The following is a 19,426-nucleotide window of genomic DNA, read 5'->3' as shown; positions in this document are numbered from 1 at the left end:
TGCTAGAGTTAAAACCAGCAGCTGTGATAACAGCATCTGAAAGATTGTTGTTGACCCAAGAAATATCGACTGTGGGATGTCTCATAGGTCACTCTGTGAAGAAAAGTAAATGGATCAGCATCTTTCCCAATAAACAAGCATTCCTTTGTTCGTCTTGCTGTGTAGGGGTTAGCACACAGCTCTGGAGGTTCAGAATCCCTTCCCGCTCACAGGGATGGTATGTGAAGAGGGAAGGAAGATTTGCCCTGTAGTGTGAGGTTCAGTAAAGGAAGCATGGCTGTGTCATAAGGAAGAGTTTAAAAACCCCTTTTGATGTCTTCAGCTCTCTGACATGTGAGAACATCTAGAGACCCAAGTCTAGCATTGTGTGTGTTGCAAACTGGCTGATCTCTCCAGAACTCTGGGGAGCTGCGGTTTTACCCACACTGATCTTGTCCATCACTCCTGAAGCTGCAAGCAAGGGGAGGTGCTTGGCCAAAAGTTGTTCTTGTAAGAAGTCAATGCTTCCAGATACAGCGACTTGTCTGTGCATTAATAAGGCATCTCTTAGGGCTGTGTTACTGTGAGTGACAGCTGAGGAGTTTAGTCCAGGACTGTATTTAGGTGCAGGATTGGAGAAAGATGAGAGTTGTGCTGAACTCGAAGGCATGCTGTGAGCTCTGCTCATCTTCTGGGGGAAAATGAGGAATACCCTTGGGAAGAGTTAGGATGATGATATCCCTTTTCACCTGGGGTGAAGTGCCTGGGCATCACTGCTGCCTTCTGTGGCTGAAGGAATAAATCAGTGCTTGGAGCATGGCTCCCCTGGCTTGTTGGGTGCACACAGGGGCTCTGGGCTCTTCTCTGTGCAGCAGGAGCCCTGGGTCAGCCTTTGACTATGCTTCAGCTGGAGGTGCCCAGTTTGCAGTGGGGTGACTCACCTGAGACCAAACCCCAGCCCACTGACTCCTCTCAAGAGCTATTTTCAGCCAGAGCAGTGTGGCCATCTGACTTAGCATCCCATTGTTTTTAAAACACTTCTATTTTGCCAGACTGAAAGTGTGACTCATTTGCCTATTCTGCTAATTATACACTGAGCAATCATGCTTGTTGCTCTCCAGCAGAAGCTTCTGTTCCATGAGAATAAAACCTGAGGTCACAAGCTACTCTTGAGTTTGTAGTGGTTTCAGTCCTTGCCCCCTTGCTGTGCAGGCCAAGGGCTGAAGACTGGAGCAGTGTTGAGCTGATAAAGCCAGAATTGTCAGTCAGGCTAATTGATAATTTCACAGCTTGTGAAAAACACTTGACATTGAAAAGTGTAGAGATAGCTTTTGTTTTTTCCACTGTTGATGTTTAGGACTTGGAGGAAAACAAAAAGGGGGGGAGGGAAATGAGAAGGTATGCAGCAAAAATAACTGACACAGATGCAGGAGATGAGGCTGACTCCTGTTCCTGCTGAGTAACTGATGATGAGGCAGTACTTGCTTTCCCAAAATACATCAGAGAGAGAGAGAGATGGGTGCTCTGCTGAGAGATGTTCAACACCCACCGCTTTCTGTGAAGCCTGTGAGTCATGGGCATCTACTGCTTTCTGGGATCTGCTCCGAGCTCTCTTCAGTTCATCATAAACCCAGCCCACTGGTGTTTTAAAAATACCAATGTTGCAAACATTTAAATTAACCCATTCACATCATGCATAAATCCCAGGGTGGTCTTCCATTACACAGGGTTTTCCCAGGAAAATCACTGTTGCAGGTAAATGAGGTCACGGTCTCTTTTTATGTTGTTTTTTTTTTTTTTTACCCAGTCTGAGTGAAGGAGGTGGCATCTCTCAGTCACCCTCCGCTTCAGTGGTAGGGTGCTGGTGAATAGCTGTCTAGTACATGGAGGGATGGACATGGACAGTCTGGTGTATTGGCATTAAGCCTTCAGACAAACCCGGTTCAGTTGTTAAAGCTTAGGGATCTACTACAGGTGTCAAGCTGTGTGTGCCAGTATGGCAAAAAGGAGCCCTTTGTGCCATATGGTGACATTTTTACTTTGCGATGTTGCCTTTCCCAGAGAATTTCATTTTTTTGTCTTCAAGTCTGAATGGTATTTTCATCAACGCTCAGCCCAGAGGTAACCTATTTCTTCTTGCAGTTGATGGCTGTTTGTGGAGGGAAGTGGAGATGCTCAGCAATTGTGCAGAGCATGAGAAGCCCTCCTCCGCTTTGGATTCTTATTTTAACAACCAAAGAGTGTCTTTTTTTCCATGTATGGTTCAGAGCCCACTGATTTTGTGGAGAAGAAGCTGGTGTTTCCAGCATCTTTAAACCAGGCTGAAGCTGCCCACGACTGTAATTTAGGTCAACAGTATGGCCTTGGAGGAGTGACTCTGCTGGAAATGTTTAAGTTTGGAGAAAAGTTAGTATCTTAAGTTAAGAATAAGAGATTTTGGAGAAAAATGTGTAAAATATCAGCAGACCTGCTCTAGGTCTACCAAGCTGTTGGCTGTTTTTTTAATTGGTTTCTGTTTTGGCTATGCTCAGGTATTGACATAACTACAGATTGCCAGGGAAGAGATAACTGGGCTGCCTTCTTTCTACAAGCCTCTCTGTGAATTACTGTACAGTTGTTATGGAAGAGTCCTAAATATAATCTTGGAGTTGTTTCAGGTCTCCATTCTGCCATGTCTGTGCTGCCCCATTACTCTCCACAAAATGGCCTTGGGGTGTCATGATGTGGCTATGCTGAAGGGTTGTAGCAAAAGTGCTGGGAGGATAGAGTGAGCCCGAGAGAACTGCTCCATGCCCTTGTCAAACTAAGACAAGGAGAACCCATATTTCACTGTGGGTTGTCCATTCCAGCTGTCTGCCTAAATAATATTCATGAAACCCTAGGGATATGTGACACTGAGGCCTTGGAAACGATGTTTGAGTATTGCAAATTGGGATAGAATCATGGTATGTAGAAAAAGTCTGGTGGTGTTTGCATGCCTTGGGATTTGGGGATGTTTTAGGTCTTGAGCCACACAGGGGAGAGCTGGATAGAAGCAAAAGGAGAGCATGTTTGGGAGGCGAACCTAAGACAGAAAGATCCTGTGTCTCAAACTCCTGCGATGTTACACAGTTCTGACAGCACTAGGCACAGCCTTCTTCCCTGACAGGGGCATTGCAACCCTGCTAAATGCCTTCCTTCTCGGTCTTACAGAACGATGACCTTAGGAACCTGTCCCTCTCTGGCCACGTGGGCTTTGACAGCCTCCCTGATCAGCTGGTCAACAAGTCAACGTCGCAGGGCTTCTGCTTCAACATCCTCTGTGTGGGTAAGTCATCCTGTGCCACTGGGTCATCAGCTCACATGAAGGGGTGCACAGGTATCCACAGATGAACATCTTCTTCCTCCTGTGAGGGGTAAGGTCTGGCCAGTGGGGACCATAGTGGCAGAGAAGTGACAGTTTCTTCCCAAATTTGCTCCAGTGTCAAATCTAGTATCCCTCTCTTCCTTTTCTCTATCCTGTCCCCCAAGCCAAAACATGGAAGTTTCTGGCTGTTAAAATCTACCTTTGGAATCATCCTGTGGTCCTGCTTTCCTCAAGGGCAGCCCATAAGGAAATGGAGCTAACTTGAGAACTCAGTGTATTTTTAAAAGAATGTGAACTTAAATCTGTCTTTCTTTGGGTTGGGTGTTTCTCAATAAATTGCTTTCCTTCCCTTGCAGGCTTTACCTGCCATCTTGTTATATTCTTAGTTTCTCCAGTTGGAAACAATGCCATATTTAGTCTCCAGATGATGTACTTGAGAACAAAACCTGTCACCTCTTCTCTGCTGTATTTAATATGGATGCTGCAAGTTGGTTTTATAGCCTGAGTTACTGCATTAGTTTTCAGAAGGTGAAATACGGGGATGCAGCTTCTTCTGTTGGCTCTAGAGATACCTGCTGTCTTGGTATGCTGTTTGGATACTACACAATTGGAAATCCATTGCTCAGCGCTAGGGAGCTGTATGCCAAACCAGCTTGGAACCTTGCTGGACCTCTACAAGACACCCCGAGAACATGGTTCAGTAAACTGACAAAAACAGTGGGGTTTACTCTTAGTTTGGCAGAGCAGCCTACAAACATCATTTTCCCATTCACTATTCATGCAAAGCTTGCAAGGGAGTATTGTCCCTTCTAATTAGTTACACTAATTAGCTGAAAAAAGAACCCAACTCTCTGACTGTTATTATTCTACATTGAATTGAGAATTTTTGTCTGCAGCACAGGATGAGCCATCTGAAAAGAAACCTGGCAACAAACTAGACTCCTCTCTCTAGCTTTGCATGTCTAAGAACAAGATAAGAGAATAGTTGTACTTCTGCACACTCAAGCCACCAACCCCCATGTGATTCTCCTAGCAGCATGAAACCATTTCAAATTCAGCAGGGAACAGCCTGATTAGCAGGCAGCTCTTTGATCAAAATGGCATCAATTAATTGCCTTTTTCTCTTGCAGTAAATATTCCTCTCTTAACATGGCTTGATATGTCTCCGTTAATTTGGTCCAGCTCAACTTTTTTTCTTGTAGAATGTGCTGATCAACCATTTTTCACCCCAAATTAAAATTTCACACGAATTGCTGCAGTTGTCCAAGGAATAGAAATCTCCCCCTTTAATAAAACTCCAAAGTTTTGAAATTGTGCTTTGAGAAAGGACCAAATTAACTTGGGCATTGTAATTGAGACTTTTAATTGTGGTGTGCGTGGATAAAACGCTGCAAAGCCCATCTAGCACAGCACTGCATTCCCATCAGGAGCTCACTAAAACAGGGAGATTCAGAGATGAGCAGTCTGTGCCATCAGTTTACAACTGATGATTTTGAGCTATAATGTCAAATGAACTGTCGAGTATGACAGAATAACAGGCAGTTGCTGAGTAGTGTTTGTTTCTGTGCACACAAATATTACATGGTTTTATGAGGCCTTTTAAGTGGGGGGTTAGCATATTTTGTGAGAGAGATTCATGCTAGGAGAGCTGAACACAGCCCAGAGATGCTTATGGGCAATCCCAGATGCAGGCTCTCCTCTCCCTCCTGATGCTTTGCATTGCTTTTCTATTATTCACTCCTACTAAGACTAGGGGGGGTGTGTGTGTGTTAAAAGGTAGGGATGCCTGACCTCCAAGTGCCAAGAGCTACCCACTGTAGTCCAGGAGGTCTGTTCCATATCCCAGCATCTTTTTGGTTGGAGCAAGTCTCTGCTCACAGCATGGGTAGCAGTAGCAGTTTGAGAGTGTAATTGCTAAGCAAACATTTATGACTTAAAAATGGGTTTTAGACTAATGCTTTCATCATTGTTACTAATTGCACTGGGGATTAGTGAACCTGTAATAGTTTTAAATGCTGGTATTCAAGCAGTGCTATTTTAGATGAAAAAAAAACTTTTTATGTATATTTCTGTCTTATATTTTCATTGACCAAGTTACACTGTGGATTTTTTTGGATGCTCTTGAAAAAGGAATGTAAACTGAGGGAGAAAAAAAAGGCATAAAAACATGCAGAAAATCGGATACCTCCTTGGGAATCTAACTTGGAGTTGAGACAATCTACAACTTGCTTCTGTAAAAAAAGTTATATCAGAACTAGGACTTTGCCTGTTCTATTAAGGAAAGAATTCAGTATTTCTCCAGTAAGAACAGCTTCTTGCTGTCCTGAATCCAGTTGTCACTTGCAAGCTGAGAAGCTTGGGGCTCTTTCTGCCATTAAGCAGGATGGAGCCTGCATCAACTGTTGTTCTGTGTTTTTACTTGCATTTTTCTTCCTTTTAATTTAGTATCATTTCTTCAGGGAGTCCCATAAGCTTTAGCCCATCCTCTCCAATTTCTCCATATCCCGTGGAAAATGTTAATAACAGAAAATGACTCTCTGCCTCTCTGTGTGTTCAGTAAGCCCACGAATTTCTCTTGCCATTCCCAGCCCAGCAGCCTAGTGTTCACCTGTGGGAGATGGCTTCTAGCTCTAAAGGCATTTGATTTATCTTGGTGTCTGTCAGGGTAAAATGCTTTTGCATTAACAGGCCCTTACTTCAGATTCATGTCCCCAGTGTGTGGTGCTTTACTCATGTATGTCTGCAAGGTGCACTGCAGAGACCTGGATGCTGTGACCTGAGGAGGAAACTAGTCAGAGCCCAGAAGCAGAAGTCATAGCTGCTGTCACCTTCCAGTGTCCACAAAGTCTCTGATTACACCCTTGGCATTGGTAAAGATGGGGAATGTCTCAAAAGACCTCTGTTCCTGAAGGGATGATTTTGCTTAGCCATGTGCACGTAGCCCAGTTCCATTGCTGTCCATGTGGAATAACTCCTCAGACTGGTGCATGTGCCTGAGAATGAGATGAGGAAAAGCAATCAGATCGTACTAACGTTGCCTTTGTCTGCTCAGGTGAAACTGGCATTGGCAAGTCAACGTTGATGGACACTCTGTTCAATACCAAGTTTGAAAGTGAACCTGCGACGCACAACGAACCTGGTGTGAGGTTGAAAGCCAGGAGTTACGAGCTCCAGGAGAGTAATGTCCGTCTGAAGCTGACTATTGTTGACACAGTTGGATTTGGTGATCAGATTAACAAAGATGACAGGTAAGTTTATTTGTGTCAGGAGAAGTAATCCTTGCACTGTTGTGGCCTGAGATCAGAAGGGCCTGATCCTATGTGCGGAGTGGGTCCCTCACTGTTACTGGGGGTGTTTCCTGATCCAGGTGTGGCAGCTGGCATCATTCACCACATGAGACAGGTAGAAGTAAGGAGAAACTGAAGTGAAGAACAAACAGATCAACTATACTGAACTGAAACTGTCTGCCTCCCTGGGCTCTGTGCAGCCTAGTTGCAGTCTCTGTTTGCATTGAAACATGTAAATATTTGAAAGCATTAGTTCAAATTGCAATTTCATCTTTTAGGGAAACAGTACTCAGATCATAGTTCCTGTTCACACCATCCTGGGATGCTCAAGTCTAAGTGGGTTTTACTTTTAGCTAAGAGCTGATTGTCACGTTGCATGCATGAATTAAATACTCTGGGCAGCCTACGCAATCACTTGTGTCCATCCATATGGACTTTTGCTGTAGTGTTAAAAGTTGTCATTCTGTTATTATGGCTAATTCACTAATTAATGCATTTTCTGTATCTTGGAGCCATACATACCCTCGTTGGACTAATCCCAGCTCCATCTGGAGGGTTGCTTGTGATTCTCTTCTCTGCACCTTGCCAAGTGAGGGGCACACTGGCTAGCAGCACGTGTGCTAACCAAGAGCTATTGGGGCACTGTAGATAAGACAGCATCAGCTCTTTGAAAATACCAGCTTAACATCACAGTTTCCCCTGGGATCCCCATTAGCATGGAGATCAGCAGGTTCTGCTTCCTGTTCCATAAGGAAAATTTAAAATACTTTTTTCTGTAATGCTTGCTTGCTGCTTGACCTGACGCCAAAATGGAACTCTTGTCCCTGCTTTGCTGCTCCTGCTCCTATCTAATGCTGCAGAGCCGAACAGCGAGGGGCGAGTGCTGCATGCCAGACACTGCCATATGCTCCCAGGTGAGAACAAAAGCTGTTCAGGGGAGGAGCAGGTGCTCTGAGGAGGGATGCTCTGCAGCGTCTTAACCGCCAGGTCGTTTTGCATTTGCCTTATTCAGCACACAAGCAGAGCCAGCAGTATTGGTGGCAAAGCCCCTCCAACTTCCCCTCTTGGCAGCTGGAGAGAGGGGCAGCCACAGCAGTCTGTAGGGAGAGCTTTTGTCCTCCTGATGTGCCCTGACACACATGGCTGCAGTGGGTGGGGTTTACTTCTGATTTGAGTCCTCCCAGTCTTCCTTTGCTCTGCTTTTCCATAGTGGTTTTATCTAATATGATCTCCCAGTGTAAGGCCTTACTGCTTTCTTTGCAACATACCTGTGTCTGAGGCTTTTGGGGTCTTATCGTCAGAGCAAGGAAACCAGAGCAGCAGTAATATTACAAACGCACCTAGTGATATGCATGGTACCCTCTCTGTCCGCACATTAACAAGCACTGCTCAGTACTGTCTTACCGGTCTCTGATGTTGGCAGCACTCACACAGCACTGGCTGTCTTCTGCTATAGCCTTCACTTATTTGCTTCAGCAAGGGTTTTGAGCAACTGCTCCACAGCTGCACTGGCATCTGGAGCAGAGGGGTCAGACCAGAGCCTTACTGCCTGCCTGTTAGAGGGTGTTTCTGAAGAACCTGAAAACTGCTGGTGGTCTAGTTCCTCCTCACAGCTGCTTTTGAGGGGTGGTATTAACACTGCTGCAAATCCAGTGCTCAAGACAGTGCTGCTGGTGTTTCAGTGCCCTCCTTTGAGAGTTTCCTTGGGCTGGAGGTCATGGGGCTGCTCTTGGTCTAGGGAGAAACAGACTGGAACACTTCCTTTCCAAAGCACAGTCATATAGAGCAGGGCATGTTGCACCAGCTTGGGGTTTGTTTTCCCTCCAATAAAACAATCCCCTCAAAGGACATAAACAGTGCAGTTGTTTGCTGAGCTTTGCTCACAGGCTTCAGTTCCTGAAAAGTTCCTTTTATCCCCTTAGAAAGGACCTTAAGACTATCTAGTTCGAACCCCCCTGCCATGGGCAGGGACATCTCACACTGAACCATGTCACCCAAGGCTCTGTCCAACCCAGCCTTGAACACTGACTGGGATGGAGCATTCACAGCTTCCCTGGGCAACCCATTCCAGTGCCTCACCACCCTAACAGTAAAGAACTTTCTCACATCCAATCTAAATTTCCCCTGTTTAAGTTTGAACCCATTACCCCTTGTCCTGTCACTGCAATCCCTAAAGAAGAGTCCCTCCCCAGTGTTCTTGTAGGTGCCCTTCAGATACTGGAAGGCTGCTATGAGGTCTCCACGCAGCCTTCTCTTCTCCAGGCTGAAGAGACCTAACTTTCTCAGCCTGTCTTCATATGGGAGGTGCTCCAGTCCCCTGATCATCCTCGTGGCCCTCCTCTGGACTTGTTCCAACACTTCCATGTCCTTTTTATGTTGAGGACACCAGAACTGTATGCAGTACTCCAAGTGAGGTCTCACAAGAGCAGAGTAGAGGGGCAGGATCACCTCCTTTGACCTGCTGGTCACACTCCTTTTGATGCAGCCCGGAACATGGTTGACTTTCTGGGCTGCGAGCGCACACTGCCGGCTCATGTTCATTTTCTCATTGATCAGCTCCCCCAAGTCCTTCTCCGCAGGGTCGCTCTGAATCTCTTCTTTGCCCAATCTGTAGCTGTGCCTGGGATTGCTCCGACCCAGGTGTAGGACCTTGCACTTGGCATGGTTGAACTTCATAAGGTTGGCATCAGCCCACCTCACAAGCGTGTCAAGGTCCCTCTGGATGGCATCCCTTCAATCCAGCATATCAACCGGACCACACAGCTTGGTGTCATTGGCAAACTTGCTGAGGGTGCACTCAATCCCACTGTCCATGTCAGCGACGAAGATGTTAAACAAGACCAGTCCCAACACCGATCTCTGAGGGACACCACTCGTTACTGGTCTCCAGCCGGACATCGAGCCATTGACCACAACTCTTTGTGTGCGGCCATCCAGCCAGTTCTTTATCCACTGAGTGGTCCACCTATCAAATTGATATCTCTCCAATTTAGAGAGAAGGATGTGGTGTGGGACAGTGTCCAACACTTTGCACAAGTCCAGGTAGATGACATCAACTGCTCTACCCCTGTCCATCAGTTCTGTAGCCCCATCGTAGAAGGCCACCAAATTGGTCAGGCAGGATTTCCCCTTAGTGAAGCCATGCTGGCTGTCACCAAGCACCTTGTTGTTTTTCATGTGCCTTAGCATGCCTTCCAGGAGAATGTGCTCCAAGATTTTGCCAGGCACAGAGGTGAGACTGACTGGTCTGTAATTCCCCATGTCTTCCATTTCCCCCTTCTTGAAAATGGGGGTTATATTTCCCTTTTTCCAGTCGTCGGGAACTTCACCTGACTGCCATGATTTTTCAAATACGATGGCCAGTGGCTTAGCAACTTCATTCGCCAGCTCCTTCAGGACCCATGGATGGATTTCATCAGGTCCCGTGGACTTGTGCACATTCAGGTTCTTAAGATGGTCTCAAACCAGATCCTATCCTACAGTGGGCCTAGGGTCTTCATTCTCACAGTCCCTGCCTCTGCCTTCCACCATTCCAACCATTTGTTAACCTGCCAAATCCACCTGGCCTTGTCAAGGTCCTCCTCTTTAACCTGGAGAACTGACGAAAAGACTATCTGAGCTCCAGAGCCCCTAACCACCTCTCCCAGGGCTCTGTAGTCCTTAATGTTCTCTGAGCTACTGCTGTATATATCTCTAGCCCCCACATGGACCACCAGAAGTGGGTAATAGGCAGTGGGACTTACTAGACCAGGCAGCCTCTCTGCAGCATCCCTGATCCGTGCCCCTCGTAGGCAACACACCCCCCTCGAGACTGGGTCAGGCTGACAGACGAGTACTTCTGTCCCTTTCAAAGTAGAGTCCCCTACTGCTATGAGCCACCGCCTTTTCCTGGAGGCACCAGTAGTGATCCGCTTTACTGGTGCATCAGCTGCTTGTTCATGTGGCGAGGTGTGTGTTTCCTCATCAGCATCCTGCAGGACTGCGAAGAGGGTCTGGGTGGGGACTTTAGATTTAGGAGGATTTAGGAGGAAGCCGCTTGCTTTTAATTGGCCTCTTCTTCCTTTTTCTGTTGGTTTTGTTTTGGTTTTTTGTTTGTTTGTCGGTTTTGTTGTTGTTGTTTTGTTTGTTTTGTTACTAGCTCCCAACTTCCGGGATTAATGCCCTCCTTTTCTGGATGTGCTATGATGGATGCTTGCGGCCGCCCCACAGTTTGGGCCCAGGCCAAGCAGAGCAGCTCCCTCTCAGCTCCCCTGGCACAGCTCGGCCCCTGCTGCAGGCAGACCTCAGCCGAGTGCAGCCCTGCCCATTGTGCACCCCCGCCTCGACAGACCGGCGGAGGCCCTTCAGACGTCCCGAGCTCCGCTCCGCAGCCTCCCCTCTCCCCGGCTCTGCCTGGGGCCCGCGCTGCCGCCGCCGGGGCTCCCAGACCGGGACCGGGCCCTGAGGCGAGCGCCCCCCCGCTCCAGCTGCCGCGCCACGCGCCGCTCCCGCGCTCGCTGGGGCGGGTTTTACCGCGCAGGGCGGGGCCGTTCCTGCTGGCTCCGCCCCCTGAGAGCCCCCGCTCGCCTCAGCGGAGCTGCCGGATCCTGAGGGGGTCCGGGGGGGCCGGGGCTCCCTCTGCGGCTCTCTCGGCTCAGAGCTGAGGCTCCTGGGTGCGGCGTTTCCCCCGCTCCGGGGCTGAAGGCTCCTCTCTGGAGCGGCCCACCTCGGGAGGTCTGCCCTTTGTTGAGATCACGAGCAAGCCTTTGGGCAAGCTCGGTGAGGTGGCAGTGTCGTGTTTGGATTTTCTTGTGTTAGCTGATGCTCAGTGACATGGGCAGAGCAGCAGCTCAGACCTTAGCTGGAGAGACTGCAAAACACATTGTTTTTCGGGGTGGCAGCCTTGTGTGTCCATGCACGTGAAGTCCAGGGTCTCTGCCACTTTATCTTGCTAATAGGTCCACAAGATGCTCCCTGTGCACTGAGTGGGAGCACACACTTGCTAAGGAGAGATTGTAGGTTGAGTGGGGAGGGTTGTGAGAACAGCACTTGTCCTATAATGTACCGGGCACCCATGAAGCTTCCATCATGAAGTGTCCAGCAGTGACCTGTGTCATCCTACCAGTGAATGCCCTGGTTTTCTCTGTGCCGTGTTCTCTCTCTTCAGCTACAAGCCTATAGTAGAATATATTGATGCGCAGTTTGAAGCCTACTTGCAAGAAGAGCTGAAGATCAAGCGATCCCTGTTCAATTACCATGACACCAGAATTCACGCCTGCCTGTATTTCATTGCACCAACTGGACACTCACTGAAGTCCCTAGACTTGGTCACCATGAAGAAGCTCGACAGTAAGGTACTTGTTGCCTGTGTTACAACCTTTGTGTGGCCCTGCTAGTGCTTCTGTGGTCTTGCCACAGGCTTAGTTAAACCTGTTTAGAAGAGTGCTGTCGGTTTTTAGCAGTGGGGAATTGCAGAGGTGCTGTATGAAAACTTTATCTTGGGCTAGCTGCTAAAATGAATCATTACTCACTGATCTGTATGCTGCAGAGATTTTTTAAGTCTCTTCCACTCCCATCTTGGGTTGGGAAACATGGCCGCTTGCTCCCCAGCTCACAAGCAGAAGCTCAGTTGGCTGTTGAAAAAGAGAGAAAAGTGTGTTTTCCTCCCTAAATGCGTAACTAAAAACGAGAGGTTCAAATTGAACTCTGCTAGTTCTAGCACTCAAAGATGTGGTTGCCATCTCTGTTTCACTTTGTCCAACAAATCAATTAGGCTGTTGTACAAAACCTGATTTGGTAAGTGTATATGAGATAAGTACATATAAACCACTTCAGGTCGTCTTACTAATCAATGAAAACCAAATCAAAATGCTGTGTCTGGGTGCTCTGACTGCATTCAGCTAGACACGAACAGGGATTTGATATTTCATGGCAAATGTTGTGTTGTTCTAACCATAATGTGATAAACAGGAAGAATCTGAACAAATACATTACTTGGCACATGTTTTTTCAGTTGCCCTTATGACTAGCAAGAACGAGAACTGAGCTTGATTTCAGCCATGGGGTTGTATTTAAAGAAAAGATATTTAATCTCTTTTCATATAGGGAAAATAACTGAGGTAGAAATGGAAAACCTGAGTATTTAAACTGAGATTTCCCTGTGCTTCTTGACATCATGTTTAAGCAATTTAAATTAGTCCATCTTGCACCTTTGGTTCATTTGATCCTGATTCAGCAGAAGACGAATGGTGACAATGGTTCTTTATTTCCTGGAGTGGCCTATCAACTGGGTTTAGTGCAGTGATGGAGAAGAATCCCTGCCCTATGCAACTTAAAACACGGTTATGGAGATTTACCCAAAGCAAGCTAATTGGCATTCATGTTTTATCTTTTGGCAAAGGGGGCTTTAATAACTCCAGGCCACCCTCCAAACAGAACTAAGTGATGAAGCATATGAGGATTTTCAGGTACTGTGTAGTTAAAATCCCTTCGTAAAGGTCAATATCAGCATCTTCCTCAGTACCAGTTCAGTCTGCTGTTGCAAGGAAAAGCAAGCCCTGCAAGATCTAGAGCAGAAATACACCATTTTGAGGGAGCAGGAAGGGAAAGCAAGCTGGATTCCTTGTCCTAATGCATTCTTGCGTTCTCCATACAAAGCAGATGCTTGTGTGGTGCTCGCTGTGCATCGAGCCATTCAGCTACACTGGGGGTACCATGTTATCTCCTCTTGGCTCCTAGAGGTATCCTGCTGCCAGTGTTGCCAACAGCCTGCCTAGGGAAGAGTCAGGACCTTACCTTCCATTTCTGTATTAATCCCATCATGGCATTCCTTTGGATGATTGTCTTAGAGCTGTGCAAGGAGAAATGAACCCTCCTCCCATAGTACAGCTGTGTCTGGGAGCATGTGAGGGTGTGCTGGTGGAGGAATAGTGCCTGTATTCCTGCCATCACCCACTCTGTATGTTGTGTGGTTGGATGTGGGCCATCTGCTTCCATCTCCAGAAGGGGAACACCAGCACTGCTGCCCACCTGGGTGTCCCTGATACACAAACACCTGCGAGAGGCTGTTGTCTGAGTTTGTCTCTTGCAGTAGTACAGTCTGCTGTGGTGTGGAAGAGAAGTGCCGAGATGGCAATTTCCTTCTTTGTTTTTTTTTTTTTTTTTCTCTCTTTTTTTTGGAACAGCTTGTAATAATCTTTGGCAGCATTTCCTGTCCAGCTAATTTGGAAGAGGAGGGGAATACAACAGGACAGGAAACAGCATATTGCCAGATTACATTCGACTTCTTTTTAAGGCCATCATCACAGCTGCCTGAAAAATCCTGTCTAACGCAGTGGTGCTGTCAGTAGCAGCCCCAGGGAAGATCTTCTGCTGGGGGGACAGTGATTGATGGCCCTCAGAGGACTGTTGATGCAGGATACCTGCATTCCTGGTGATGCAATGTGTGCAGGCCTGTATGTGAAGGTGCTGTCATTGTCTTGCAGGTGAACATCATCCCCATCATTGCCAAGGCAGACACCATTGCAAAAAATGAGTTGCACAAGTTCAAGAGTAAAATCATGAGCGAGCTGGTCAGTAACGGTGTCCAGATCTACCAGTTCCCGACGGATGAAGAGACAGTGGCTGAGATAAATGCAACGATGAGTGTATGTTTCTTGGGGGGAGAGGGGGTCGTAGAATCACAGAATGGTTTGGGTTGAAAAGGACTTTGTCCTGCGTTCAGCAGTAGCACTCATCTAGTTCCAACCCCTTGGTATGGGCAGAGAAGCCTCACGCTTTTGCTTGCCTTGGTTTGTGTGGTCCCATCCTTGATGGTAGGGCACATTGAACGTGTTTCTTTTGGCTTTAAAACTGCAGTCTAAGCACAAAGACCAGGCTGGCCAGAAGGCTTTCAGAGCTGGAGATACCTGTCACATGTGGGCTTCCTGGCCTGCTATGCTTCATTGTCTGACAAATGATTCTCCTCTGAGCATTTTTTCACATCCTTCCCCTGTTGTAGTATTCCCGTCTTGGGAAAGGAAGAGGATGGGAGGCAGGGCCCCGGCACGGTCAGGGCAAAGGGCTGGGGTTTGGGTTTCCTGTCCCAAACCACCACTTGTTGCGTAATGGGGGGTGATTCACTTCTGCCTTTGTTTCGCTTTCCGGTGAGAGTGGGGGCACCATCAGTGATGTTCCAGCTCTGGCAGGGCCACTGGCCATCAGTATAAGCGCTCTTGTGTTCACCTCCCCTCCTTTGCTCTAGCAGTAGGTGTGGGATTTGAGGGCAAACAGGGCTAGGGTAAGATCGTTTTAGTGGAGTTTACAGAGGGGAAACAACTGTTTCCCATGGGCCCAACTCAGAGTGCAAGGAGAAGAGCCTGAGCTCAGGGTTTCTGTCAGTGATGTCTATCCCAGCGGTGCTTATAGGGCACTTGGGTGGCTTTAGTAGGGTGCATAACACCCAAGATGAGTGCCAATTCTAAAGCAAGTGCAAGCACCGGGTTTAATTAACCATGTTTTTACAGGGAATGGAGGCATTAAGATCAAGACATTTCCGTGTGACTTCGCGGCTTTTGTGACTTTGGTTTTTTTTCCTTGCACAACTGCATGTAGATGGGCACTTGGCACATCCAGCTGGATATGAGACCCTCTCCAAGCCTTTGTATTGCCTCTTTTCCCTGCCTGTGTTGTGTTCTCAGCAGGGAGCAGCTGGCAGAGAAGATGTGACTGTGCCAGGGTGCACCATGTCTTTTGCCTTCCTCTGGTGCCGCCTGGCTGCATTGAAACTCCTTTGCAGTTAATCATGTCTCCTCTGTCACTTGGCTCCTTCCTTTCCCCGCCCAGCCTGTGACCATGGCTTGGCCAGCAAAGCACCCAGTCTCAGCCCTTTTGGATGCAGGGAGAGCACCCTGGGTGTGGACTGGTTGCAGATGAGAGTTCCCTGCTGGCAGCAGCCAGGCTGCTGGGAGCAGATCCCAGATTGTCACCACCACACCCCTGGAGAGACTGGGAGCGTGCAGAGATCCATGACTCAGATGTGTCAGCCCAGGGCTGGGTCGCCTCCTCTCTTCCCCTTTCTCGCAGCTTTGCCTTCTTTAGGAGGAAGCACTAGCAGCTATTTCTAGCAGCAGAACCACCCTGAATTTTTAGCCTACCTTTCTTGGGAGGATGTGTTTCATTTTGTTCTTTTATTGTAAAACAGTTATTTTTTCCAAATAATAACTCAATTTCAATTCCAGCGCTCAAATTCAGTTCCAGTTTGTAAGCTGCCTTCTGTGCTTAAGACAGTTGTGCTTTGTAATTACATGAAAATTGTGTACATCTCTTATTTTTAGGACTTCAGGATTTTGGACTTTAAGTCTGGTCAGGTTTCTCATCCCAGTTGTCCTGTTGCTCTTTCTAAAGCACCAGATGAATAGCAAAGGCGTTTAAGCAGCTTAAATCTGGCACAGCTGCCACAGTAAACAGCTTTCTTCAGATACAATCCTTGGCAAGGCAACAAAGGAAATCCCTAACCTCATTGTCCCTTTCCTTTTATAGGTCCACCTTCCTTTTGCTGTAGTTGGCAGCACTGAAGAAGTGAAGATCGGCAATAAGATGGCAAAAGCCAGGCAGTACCCCTGGGGTGTTGTGCAGGGTATGTTACCAAAAGCATGAATAAGACCTTGTCATCCTGTCTCATTCTGATGAAAGGTGCATTGATCTCTGCATGGTCCTTATCAAAATCTGTCTTGAGAAAGGAAGATCACAGCCCTTAAGAATTCTCCTTAAAATCAGAGCTTTGCAACCTAGATCTAGACATGAAGGGGGTTTGGTGGCGGGGTGGTGACGTCAACCTAGCGATCAGTTTTGGGAGATGTTAAATGACTAGCTTGAAAAGTGAAAACTTGCCATTTTCTGTTCCTTATGCTTTTCTGGCAGCAGAGATGTGTGAGCAAAGGGAAGGCTGGGGCAGCCGAGTGGTTTGGACCTTGCTCCCAAGCCTGAATGAAAATGTGGTTAGGGATTTTCCAGGGAGGTCAGCAGGTGCCCTGCTGACTGCACTGGCTGCTTGGTATGTCTTGTCCTGGTATCCTTGATGTAGATGTGCAGCTGAAGTATGCAACCCCCCTGAAGTCAACCAAAAGCTCCATTTTGTTGGAGAGCAGTTTGGCTTGGGCAGCCTTTGAAGTCCAGGCTGTACTGATGCTGCCAAAGACAGGGCTGATGTTTGCTTTCCCAACCAGTGCTGAGGAGTACAGGGTTGAGCTGGTAGTGGTCAGCTTGTGGCTTCAGCTGTGTGTCCAGCTGGAGGATGGCCCAGCAAGCTGCAGGGGAACAGCCACAGGCCAGTTCTGCAAAACTCACCAAGTTTTTTCTCAGTCATACAAGCTGACCCTGAAGCAGCCTCAGACTTGCTGTCTTCAGCTGTGTACACCAGAGGATAATACTGGGAATAATCACAATTAGGAAGGAAGTTGATATGCTTGGCAGGTCTTGGACTAGACATGTATCGTGCTGGGTTCTTGCTGTTCCCAGGAAGCTAGAACCAGATAGTTCAAGAAATTTAGTTGGGTACCAGGGAGACTTTGAAGATCCAGCCCTGAACGGCCACTTTCCAGAGACAGATGCTGTAGTCCAAAGGGGAGCAGCTGGAGCGCTTCACTCGGTCCCTGGAGGTGTGCTGCAGACTGGTCTGTTAGCAGCAGAGATGCGTGCAGCTGCAGTATTTAAGCAGACCCAATCTGTTTGCTTGCACTCTGGCTGCAGGCCTTTTGTGGGCTGGCCAGCTTGCTGTCACCCAAGGGCTGAGAGTGGCATGCCCGACTCTACTTCGCATAGAAGTTGCTATGTAAAGCCATGATTTACGCTGTGTGCTGCTTCTCTTCAGTGCCAGGAGCAGGGGTACAGGGCTCCTCTGTAAGGTTTGCTGGCATGGAAAGGGTACAGCGTCTCTGATGGGTCTTCTCATAACCTTTCCTTTCATCACTGCTGCAAACAGACTTCATTGCCTGTCCGGGCCTCCATTGGTGAAGTGGATTTAGAGTGGATTTGAGTGAGAACTGAAATCCTGTGTGCAAATGGATTGTCCCCTTGTTGGCGCAGAAATGCGTGGAGAGATGGAAGCTCTGATACGAAGGGAAACACAGAGATCTTGCAAATCCAGTGAAAAGCCTTGGACTGGTGCTCATGTGTTGGCATGGGATGGTTTCATCCCAGTTCGGTGAGGCATTTTGGTGCAAGCTGACTTGGGGTTCTCCTTTTGTACCAATCAGCCTTGCTCAACTGGAGCTCCAGGTCCAGGGAAAGGAGGGGGGACGTGGCTCCTGGGTTTAACTTCTCTGTCTTTTTTGCAGTTGAAAATGAAAATCACTGTGACTTTGTGAAGCTGCGGGAAATGCTGATCCGAGTGAACATGGAGGACTTGAGAGAGCAGACACACACCCGACACTATGAGCTCTACAGGCGCTGCAAGCTTGAGGAGATGGGGTTCAAGGACACAGATCCGGACAGCAAGCCTTTCAGGTAGGAAAGCATAACTCAGGCCTTGTACAACCAGAGACTGGAAGTTTTGGGGTTGTGGATGTTTGCAAGAAGCAGGGAGGGAATACCCATGGTCACTTAGAGCAGCTGAGATCTAAGGTGCGGTTGGAGAGGAGACCTTTGTGCAATGCAGTCTTGCCCTGAGGGCTTAGAATTTGTACAGAAGCATGGGAAAAGCTTGGGTGTCTGAGAAAGCCAATTCTTGCCTTAACTCTCTGCAGCGAGGCTATACAGGCTTTCTAGAGCCTGCAGAATGTCACCAGGGTATGGAAGGTGATGTGTTTTGAGGGGGGCATATGACCTACTTGAGATCAGCCTGGAGAGTTTAGGAGGAAGAAGCATACGTCCATGGATCTGCCTGCACCCTGCTGCTGAAACTGTGTCAGTTTCCTGATAGTGTTTCTTAACAAGTGCTTGCCTTTCAGTCTCCCTCTTACCTGTTATCTGTCAGCCAGTACTGAAAGTGTTGAAAGGATTGATATCTAAATGTTCCTCCTGTCACTCCTTGTGGAGAGCTGTTCACATTGTTGACTTGTCGTTTTTTCAAGCTGGGAGATTCCTGTATTTGGGGTTGGGAAATCGATTTTTGTTTGGTTTTTTTCTTCCCTCTACCCACCCCCGGCTTTCCTGAAACCTGTGAACTGTCCAGTCTGCAGTGAAGCTTATGTTCATCTTCCTACTGGTAGTACTATGAGCTTCATGGAGACGTGGGTTAATCTGTTGCCTAGTGACTTTGTTAATGACTTCAGAAATTCATCATGACACCTTTTGCCTATGCAGGGCAGGTTTTGAGATGGTCAGGGGGATACATTAGTGCCCCTTTCTTACCCTGCAGACTCAATTGTGTTTTGCAGCCAGCTTGCTCTTCTGCAAGTCAGGGCCATTGCTGGGCTTGAAAAGTGCAGCTATGTCTATGTGAAGATGAAAGCATCACATGTTGAGGTATAACTAGTTACCAAGGGGGATATCCTGGGATAAATGTTCTTGTTGACCCTCCTAGAGCTTTTTGTAGCTGGTCCGAGGTGCGCTGTGAAGAGGGTGCCATGGTCTCATTCTCAAGGTTTGGCTTATTACTAAATGCACAGTTTGTGCTGTCAGCTTTATTGGTCTGAAGCCCAAGCCATTAGCTAAGGACAACAGCTGTGTGGGAATTTGGGAGGGAGTGTTTGTTTTCTCCTTTAATTTCCTGCTTCCCATTCCTCCCCAGCTTTTCCCCAATAGTTGAGCCCACTGCCTTAGCAACATTCCACACTCTTTTCTGCTCCAGGAGAAGGCATTCAGAATTAATTAAATTTATCAGTGTGGATTTATCCCCATAACACATACATGTCAG

At 47.6% G+C, this 19,426-nt stretch overlaps 1 protein-coding gene across 3 annotated transcripts in view; it reads left to right on the top strand.

Moving 5' to 3' along the window:
- The window catches only part of SEPTIN11 (septin 11), a 63,971-nt gene that overhangs the window by 32,487 nt on the left and 12,058 nt on the right, over nucleotides 1–19,426 (top strand). For all 3 annotated transcript variants that reach the window (XM_065686754.1, XM_065686764.1, XM_065686745.1), the window contains exons 2-7: nucleotides 3,172–3,286; nucleotides 6,378–6,573; nucleotides 11,759–11,945; nucleotides 14,076–14,237; nucleotides 16,111–16,207; nucleotides 17,907–18,075. In XM_065686754.1, coding sequence (XP_065542826.1) covers nucleotides 3,172–3,286; nucleotides 6,378–6,573; nucleotides 11,759–11,945; nucleotides 14,076–14,237; nucleotides 16,111–16,207; nucleotides 17,907–18,075 — 926 coding nt within the window. The remainder of the gene's footprint in view (nucleotides 1–3,171; nucleotides 3,287–6,377; nucleotides 6,574–11,758; nucleotides 11,946–14,075; nucleotides 14,238–16,110; nucleotides 16,208–17,906; nucleotides 18,076–19,426) is intronic.

This window comes from Lathamus discolor, chromosome 1, assembly GCF_037157495.1.
Source record: "Lathamus discolor isolate bLatDis1 chromosome 1, bLatDis1.hap1, whole genome shotgun sequence".
NCBI lineage: Eukaryota > Metazoa > Chordata > Aves > Psittaciformes > Psittacidae > Lathamus > Lathamus discolor.
This window is presented reverse-complemented; position numbering and strand designations above follow the sequence as displayed.